The following is a 9,375-nucleotide window of genomic DNA, read 5'->3' as shown; positions in this document are numbered from 1 at the left end:
AAAAAACCGCAAGTACGTGCGCCCCAAGAATAAGACTAAGGGAATTTACAAAGTTCGCGATTTCTGTCGATAAATCAGTTTAAGCATTCAGTCGATGAGAACGCGGGTGGTTTTGCGGTGTAACAGGTGGTTGAAATTCTCATTCTCCACAGCTTTTTGCTCCTTTATCGGCAAAAAAGGAAAGAATAAGTTCCAGTTTATGAATCGGAGCGCGTTTAACGCTCCTTAAAAGGGTAAAGCGCCTCCGATGGCTCTCTCAACGAGGAAAATTTCCGTGCTTTTACGAGATCGTGGAATATGGTAGATCGTGGAATATTGGTAGAATATGTAGGAGCAGCTTTTTTTGCGAGATAGAATTGTAACACTTACAATGAGATTGGTTTGCATTCTGTAAATTTATTTATTTTGTCGATGAATGTATCGTTTATACTAGAATAATCAAAAATAAGTAATAAACATCGTATCTTTCTCAAAGATTGTATTTCAACGTTACATTTTTTTATCACAAACACCATTTAACACGTTGAATGCCATGAATAATAGCCGCCGCTATGATTTTCAAATACGTCGCGTTAATATACGAATAAAATGTAATTAACAATAGAAAATTATAAAAAATATTAGAAAATTTTGCATATCATGGATAGAGAACTGACTTAATAACAAAAATTTATAAAAAATTAAAAGCTACATGCATAATTTTAAATTATGCATGTAGCTTTTAATTTATTTTTTTGCGAAGTACGTCATATGGCAGTGAACGTGTTAATTAACAATACTGACCATCATTAAAAATCGTAAATCACTGAAACATAATCATCACTCACATAACATTAATTAACGTAAAATTATAATTTATGATTAAACCTTAATTATTTAAATAAGAATGAGGAAATATTTACAGAGCTATTCACATATTACGCGTTACGACAGACTTAACGAAATATTGTTTAATCTATTTAAAGCTTACGAGTCTTTATGAAATGGCAAAGATGCAGCATAACGATGCATCAAGTACATTAACCCTCCGAGAACACAAAGGGTCAATTTGACTTTTTTTTTCTTTTTTTTTCTTTTTTTTTACCAGAAAAATTTTTGGCTAGAAATATTAAAAATAAATTTTTTTTGTAAATTACGTTTTTTTCAAAAGAACACTCATGGGTCAATCTGACCCTACACACACTTTGATCGTCCACCATTTTAAATTGACGAGTGCGATCAGCTTGAAAAAATTTCCAGATGTACTTGGAACATTGTTAAATCAATTGATATAAATAAAAAGTGCCGTTGGAATTATTTACATATTTAAAAAATTTTTAAAATTTTTTTTTTAATTATTTTTTTTTTAATTTTTTTAAATATGTAAATAATTCTAACGGCACTTTTTATTTATATCAATTGATTTAACAATGTTCCAAGTACATCTGGAAATTTTTTCAAGCTGATCGCACTCGTCAATTTAAAATGGTAGACGATCAAAGTGTGTGTAGGGTCAGATTGACCCAGAGTGTTCTCCGTGAATGAAAAAATAGGTGTGTTCTCGGAGGGTTAACAATCTTGCTTAGAAAATATATAATCAATTTCACGCTTTGGGACGAAACCGTCTTATTATCGATAATGAGCTTGTTTAACTTCACTGAGAGAAAAATCCAGGTCGTTCAAAAATTAACAAATGGATAATCCGATATTTTTAATCGGAATTATGAAAAGCCGATCAAGATTAGAATAATGTCCAATCAAAATAGTTGGATATCATTGATAATTGATCGGCTTTTTAAGAAAGTGTCGGATTGTTAATTTTCGTTTGTTAATTTTCGAACAACCTGGATTTTTCTCTCAGTGTTGAAACTATTCTTTAAACTATTCTAGTTACTAGAATTTTAAATACGATGTCTAACAAGAGAAATACACAATATACATCATGCAAAAATTCTGCTTTCCTGATTATTCGTGATTTATGCAAACCATTAGCAAATGACAAGATATGTAAAGTAATATTTTCATGGCACACTCTCGCCAATCAATTTTGATTTAAAAGTTTACAATTAAAAATCGAAAAGAATCTAATTTGCTTTTTTATACTAAATATTGACAAAATATTTATTCAATTTTGTAATTTTTAGCCTTTTTAATTTATCTTTTTAATCTTTTTAATTTTTTTTCTTTTTTACATTTAGCTAATAATGATCACCAAGGTCTCCACATATCGCCATTAAAAGAACCTGCTGGGCTCGTTGGGAATTTATCGGAATTTGAATTGCAGTTTCGCGGAGTCTGGCAATTCTGACTTCCTGGCAAATCTTGGACAGAAATTGCGGGAGATTGCTCATTTGTGCTCTTAAGCACGTCGGTATTATTCATCGAGGAGGTCGAACTAGTGGGTTCTTGATATCTCGGTCTCTTATCTGAGATCGCCAAAAGCCCGTCGGAATGACGTTTCCTGAGACCGTCTCTCTTGAGTAGCAAGCCATTCGAGGCGCGATTGTAAGTCTTGTCTGTAATCACGGAAAGCGGTTGTCGCAAACCGTGCGTCGCAGTGCCATTCGTATGATTGGCATTGTCCAAACTTTCCGCGACGTCTTTTTTAGGTGCGACATTATCGTCCACGGCCTTAGATTCCAAGAATGCCGCTGTGGGTGACTTTCGGTCGCTAGTCGAGCTAATTTGCGGTTTCTGGGTTTCTGGCGAGGACGAGAAGCTCTTTGAGGACGCAGGGCTCTGCTCGGGTAATTTGAATCGATGTTGCGGCTGATGATGGTTAGGCGTCGTCGCCTGTGGATGTTCCGAATGATGACTCTCATCGCCGTAACTCGACGTAGAGGTCGAGGGGCTTAGCAGCGGAGTGTGCGGCCGGTGAACCGCGGTAAAAGCCGACGATTGACCGATTCTTGTAGATGACTCCGTAGCTGGTGGGAAGAAGGGAAAATTCGCGGAGATGCCGGCGGATTGCGGCACCAAGAATGCCAATTCGCCCGTCGGCAGTCGACTCGGAATCAATTGAACTCCGTTCGGTATCTGTATTCTCGCGCTACCGTTGTTATTCTCATCCCCATTCTGGAAATCGCTCTGGAAACCGACCTTTACCTCCGGGTAGAGGCGTTCCGGCATGTAGGGCACGTACTGGCTGTAGAATGGCGCCATTTGCTGGAGATGGCTCACGCAGTTGTTCAAGTGTGATACCAATCGTTGCTTGATGGCGGGGTCGACGTTCTCGAGGCGGGTGATGTATCGCGATACTTCGGTAGCACATTCAGAAAATCCGGAACGGAATTTCGTTAGCACCACCGGATCGTTGGCGACGGCCGTACTCAATTGCTGCCGCTGCATCGTTTGTATATGCTTCACCGTCATTTCGAGGATATCGGCCTTCTCGAGTTTTGAATGCCTAGTTGGCTGTAAAAAGCAAAAATGGTAAAAGTATATATGAATAACGGATAAAAATTCATAATGATTCATAAAATGTATAAAAGAGAATTGCATATTATCCATCGAGCACGATTAGATAAGAAAGAAATGACCTTGAAATGACCTAAATGACCTTCCAGTCGAGAAGTTAGAAAGCATAACGTGCATCGGTATTGAAAGAACTCTGCGTTATCCACAGAAGTTAGCTGGCGGTAAAGGTAAAGCACCAGATACACGGTAAAAGGGCCGACAAAATGGGATTTCTTCTTATTCGAAGCACAGTAACTATGATTCGCCCGGGGAATTGGCTTCTTGTCAGAAGGATCTTCCACCGGACATCGATCCTCTATTGAAGAAATGTACGATGACGCGACACGCCCATATAATTGACTTGATGTAAACTGCTACCGTAATAACAGACTAGCAACTACGGTAGCTAATGTATCCTATTTCGTAGTCAGCCTAAGGGCGTTTAAGAACGCTTTAGCTCTCGCATTCTCCTAGATTTTTTTCTTAAACTGCATGTGCAATAGATCATTAACTCGTTTTATCCAAGTCACGCGTGAATTGCTCGGGGATGTTTACCTCTCGCCAACATACTATTACGAAATAATCTATCGATAATTTATCGATAAGCGAAAGAAAATTGTATATATGTATATTATATATATATATTAATTTATTAATTTAATTTATAAATTAAATCACTAGTATAAGTATTGCTGAATAGAGTTACTTTAAATAACTTGGTACTTATAAGCGATTAATTCAATCGTGGGAAACGATTCAACTCTCGAAAACATCACAGAGCGGTTTTTCAGATATCCTGATGAACGTGACCTTCCCCGAATCGAGCTTATGCCGTATAAATTCCCATCAGCCCTTTAACCACCAATACCTCAATAGTAGCACGGCCCTCTTTTTCAAGGGTCCATTGTATCCTCTCAATTCTTTGAACCTTATCCTGTCGGATCATCCTGATGTTCGCATTTTTATGGTAAATTTGCGATCACCTAAAGAATGAGCGTGGGAGTCGGCAGAGGATCATTTGTACATAGAATCGTCTTGTGACTTGGCAGAATAACACTTTGACTTTAAAGAATGCAATAAAACCAAACGCGTAAAACCAGCCGTGTAACACGAAAATAAATTACTTGCAAAAATGTAACAGGGATAATATTGCGTGGGATGAGAGAAACATCGCCGATATCGATTTTCCCGCGAGTGAATTTGACACCCCAAACTCAAGAGCGAAGAACTGGCACCTGTTAAAGGCCTGACAAAAAAAAAGAAAGCAGAGGCGTTGCGCATCTCCCCCTTTTTTTTCGCTGATCCGCACCGTCGTCGCGGAGCTGGATCCTTAAAGATGATACGGTCAACAAAAGAGGCTGCAACCTGAGATGAGATTCTTTTTCTTCGTAATAATTATTTCGAGGTTCCCACGAACACGCGGGGGGCGTTTCGGACGAACGGGACGGACACACTGGAGCGAGCAGGTAGCGGAAGTCATCTGGACGAGAGTGGAGAGAAAGAATGGTGAGAGCGTCTTGTCTCGTTATACATCCCTGTTTGAGAAATCAACCTCAACGGATTGTATTACGCGGCAAAGGATCTTTGATCCGTAGGAAAAGTAAGATCTTAACCAATCGACAATCAATTCGTTCATTTACTTCATAGTTCCGAAATTTATTTACTTTATAATCTTCTTCTCTTTCGCTTTATGCTTTAATTGCAACATTTTTAAACCTATTTAAAAATCGGATATCAAACATTATGCTACATTTCAAATCGCTACCGACTGACTCAACAGTATTTAAGAAATAGGCGCAGTAATAGGAGGTTTCTTTAGAGGTTTCTTTGCCTTTTTCTTTTGACCGACTCGAATGCCATTGTAAAATCTGTAGAACAGAGATTACACGGATGTATGAGGATCCTGTTCCATCTGTTTCCCACGCGGAGACATCTAAAATACTATACTAAAACAAAACCTACCCCCCACTTCCTTTCGTCCAATCCTCCAGTCTAAAACGGATCCTGTCGCAGAGGATGCCGAGGGAAAAAGGGGTCCACACAGTGGACAACCTGATCAAATACATTCAATATACATCCGTTATGACAACTTCCGCCACCGACATAATGATCAGTCAGTCGTATACATTTCGGAGTTTTATATTACCGTAACAAAAATTATACTTTTTTTGAATATTAAATTGACAGAAATATAATTACATTTTTGGCTTGAAAAAAATGTCATATTGAACATTTTATACAATTTATAATACGACAATATTTAATAATAAAAAATTAAATTTTTCTACCTTGGATAAGATTGGAATTAATTTGAGCATGTGGCCACAAATTCGAGGAAAGTATTTACGATAATAATACTCAAAACAATAACTGTAAATAACGTGCAAAAATGCTGTGTTTCTTAAGTGTCCTTCAGAGCGCGATCAGAAGTAGCACATTTTTTTTGTTATCTCTCATAAAGCGGATCACGTCTCTAGATAAACAGCGCAGAAGTCACGTTTTTCTACGACATGTTTTAACACGGCACCATGTGGATCTCACGAGGGCAAACAAAAATTATGCGTGCACTGACTGGCATGCAATCTCGTGCTATCATTTGACCGTTTTGCTGATGTCGTTGTTTATCGTGAATCTTACTGTTCGGTCGAATAATTTAAGCGCGTGTAAAAGACACAAAAAGTAATGATCTTTATGTCGAAATTTAAAAAGAAATTAAATATTTAGACTTACGTCTTTTTCACTAACGAGTATGAAATTCTTCAGCTCATCGAGATACTGATTAATTCGTGCGCGTCGACGTTTTTCCATAATCGGTTTGTTGCTCTGAAATAATCGAATTAAGATTTATTCACTTATTCACAATAGTAAATAATTCTTTAAATCGTCGTACCATATTAGTTCTCTCCATTTTAAATAGAATAGATATATCAATTATATTAATTTTTAGTATGAAGATTTTCTGTGCAATGATAGAATGATTTCATCTGATTATAAAAACTGTAATTACCCTCCTCAGTTCGGCTTTCGTCATTCCCGAATGTGTTTGAGGCTCGAGTTCCTCCTCGCTGCCCAACATTTTGTAGTTACAGTAATCCACCATTAAGCAGAGTTCTTGACCATCGTAACTTCCGTGTGGATGCACTTATTGCAGTTAATTATTAAATTAATCCTGGAGAATTACTCCGATTGATAGGCTGCGTACACTCACAATGTGATAAGTCAAAGTTGAACGTTCGTACTAAAGGACACTGAAACTTTGTTTAACAGCCAAGCGTTTCTCAAGCATGCGAGTGCGAGAATTATTTTCACTAAAATAGAGACCGTTGAGTTTGAAAAAAAAACAACAACTTTCGTCCGGTCAAATCGTCGGTCTTGTGTTAACGTGTAACTCCGAAGTTCTGAAGTAATGTGTAGGGAAGTCCATCCTTCCGATGGACGTCCCGCTTGGGGCATTGAGGGTAACTGTTTTCGATTTCGAAGACCGCATGCCGATGTACCACCCGTATAGAGTGGGGAAAAGTGCGTTCCGGAGTGGGATATTGGGTACCCTAAAGGTGGGGAGGTCCTCGGCCCTCCTGAGACCTGTTGATGTGTGGGAATTCACGCCGTCTGCAGGATATACCTCGTGCAACGTAGTCGCTTATTTAATTTGGGCTACATCCTGTGAAGATAATATCGGAAGTGGTTTGGGCAATTTGCAACCAGGCGGGCGATATATTTAATTTATTTTCAATTGGTATAATTATATATATCCTTTATAAGTACTTTAGCCTCTTACAAAAATGTTCTATAACCTTTTATAAACTAAAAAAAATTAAAAATATACATAATTATCTTATTTTCCGTCTTCATTATTTATTGTTCATAAGAGATGCGCTATGAATGTTTCCTTATTCACATTGTAATAATGACATATAAAATTTTCTAATGGTAAAATGTTACGAGCGGTTCGATCAATTTTTGTCACGACGCGGACGACGCGATATCAATCGAAAAAGGACAGATTGTTAGCGCGCATCGACTGTAGCAGCGGTAAAGCACAAAGGCGTGCAATAGAGGATCATCTGACAGAGAAGGGCAAACATTGCGTGCCGACATGTGTATGTGCGTGCGTATGCGCGCGTCATAAGTGTGGCTGGCGTGCGCAACGCGATCCGATGCACGGTTTACACGGGTGCATACGAGAGCGAATGCAGGGCCTCTCACGTGGGAATTGTTTTAAAATGTGCTGTTATTTATCTGTACAAAGCTGTCGCTGTTAACGCAATGACATGTTCTGACGTGCTCGCTATTTGTAAAATGTGGATGTATAATAAAACGTGCAATACGGCTCTATTTTTCTCTTTTTTTGCACACATTTTAGAGGAAGAAACTTAATTCGCATATATCACTCCATAAAATTACGAATTAAAAATAACGAAGTTACTTTCGGGTTACGAGATGAAATTTTTGTTACGATTTTTAGTGGTACACTGACTAGAAAAGTGAAAACGCTGATGAAGATATAAAAATGCAAGAAGCGATATGGGAATGCATTTTTGAAACGACATGCAGACAGACACATAGTAAAAATATAATTTAATTGAACAAGCGTAAACGTAAGACAATATTCGCTTTGTTGTTAAAATCAGTTACAGTTTATTCAACAAGACAATGACTATAGCAATAAATCTTTATGGTTTAAAATGGTTATACCAAAAAATTTTTGGTTGGTGCCTTCAGCACGATTTCTTCCGGCATTTCGAGTCTCTGAAGGCCCTCCTAAATTATTGATTTATTTCGCCATTGTATCTCAACTACATGTTACGTCAACCTTTTAGAATATATTTCATGTAGGGTGCAGACACATTTATTGCCGTAAAGACAAAATAGACAAAGTAAGATTTAGCAGCTATTTTACTACACTACTACATCGACAGTAACAGTTATATCACACTTAATTCAGTTTGCAATCTACACCCTTATTATCAAAATTATACGCAAGTTAATTTTATGCGTACCATTTTTTTTTTTTTTTTTTATGTAGAAGACGTTTATTGCTATCGTTATAGAAGATAATATACATATTTCAGAACGAACGAAATAGCCATACACGCTACAGGCAAATATTACACGCGAAAAAATCATGTGTGGTTCTGTTAGTGGTTCGCGATATATCGTGAATAAACGCGCGGGAGATTTAGCTACGATAAATTAGCCCATTTACAGAAGCAGCTGTGCGTTTCACATTCAGGATGCTGATTGTGAGCAATGAGAGCTCTTTAGCTATGACTGAGTTATTAAACGTTTAAAAATCAGATCCTTGTGCGAAACGTGATGAGATGACGAGATAAATGCAACCGATCTATAGTCGAAATTTTTTTTGACGTTCATGCACTTTAAGTATCGGTGTCCAGATATTTAACAAAGGATTTTCAATGTTTACGACAAATAAACCCTTTCGTGTTTGATATAAGTGTTGTGTTAATCTGATAACGATCGATTGACAAGCAGCTGCGATTTGAAAATATAAAGAATTTCAAAACACAATACTTTACTCATCATGAATTAAAATATATCCATACTAATTTGATATGAAAATAATATTGGAATATTATTAATTTATACGTCATGGATGTATCAGAAATTAAAAAATAATATTGTCACATTTAAAGAAAAAGAAAAAAAAGAGAAAACACAATAAATATTAATCTCATCACTTGAACCAAGGTCAAATTTCTGTTACATACCGGAAAAAAGGATAGGCCCTTTTGTGATGACGCATTTTATGTCTTTATAGTAACCACTGAAGAGCATAGTATGTTGAGTTAATTGCAACGTTATCCTTGAGATTGATATATTATATATTATTGCGTCTGAGTTACGAAACGGACTAATATTGAACAGCAAAATTCTTCTAAGCCGTTCTTTAGGATTTTTTGAATAGGTATAAATGGCTTT

General features: G+C 37.0%; 1 protein-coding gene across 2 annotated transcripts; it reads right to left on the bottom strand.

The window, feature by feature from the left end:
• Window positions 1-1,357: 1,357 nt before the first annotated feature.
• Dpn (bHLH protein deadpan) lies at window positions 1,358-6,912 on the bottom strand. Of its 2 annotated transcripts, XM_071778660.1 has the most exons (4): window positions 6,644-6,912; window positions 6,443-6,576; window positions 6,166-6,258; window positions 1,358-3,393 (listed from the first exon to the last, which is right to left on the bottom strand). In XM_071778660.1, exons 2-4 carry the CDS (start codon window positions 6,533-6,535, stop codon window positions 2,188-2,190), a joined length of 1,392 nt encoding a protein of 463 aa, XP_071634761.1. In that variant the 5' UTR covers window positions 6,536-6,576; window positions 6,644-6,912; the 3' UTR covers window positions 1,358-2,187. The 2 variants fall into 2 exon arrangements, with proteins under 2 accessions (XP_071634761.1, XP_071634759.1); XM_071778658.1 differs by having other exon boundaries at window positions 6,443-6,912.
• Window positions 6,913-9,375: the final 2,463 nt, after the last annotated feature.

The sequence above is a fragment of the Temnothorax longispinosus genome, chromosome 5 (assembly GCF_030848805.1).
Source record: "Temnothorax longispinosus isolate EJ_2023e chromosome 5, Tlon_JGU_v1, whole genome shotgun sequence".
NCBI lineage: Eukaryota > Metazoa > Arthropoda > Insecta > Hymenoptera > Formicidae > Temnothorax > Temnothorax longispinosus.
Note: the sequence above shows the minus strand (reverse complement) of the source record. Positions and strands in the feature narration are given on the sequence as shown.

Excerpts from the sequence above, each read along its gene's own strand:
- Dpn (XM_071778658.1), bottom strand. The coding sequence starts at position 6,535 with ATGGTGGATTACTGTAACTACAAAATGTTGGGCAGCGAGGAGGAACTC. Across the intron at positions 6,259-6,442 it reads CGAAAGCCGAACTGAGGAGG|AGCAACAAACCGATTATGGA; the intron begins GTAATTACAGTT and ends CGATTATTTCAG. Across the intron at positions 3,394-6,165 it reads TACTCGTTAGTGAAAAAGAC|CCAACTAGGCATTCAAAACT; the intron begins GTAAGTCTAAAT and ends TGCTTTTTACAG.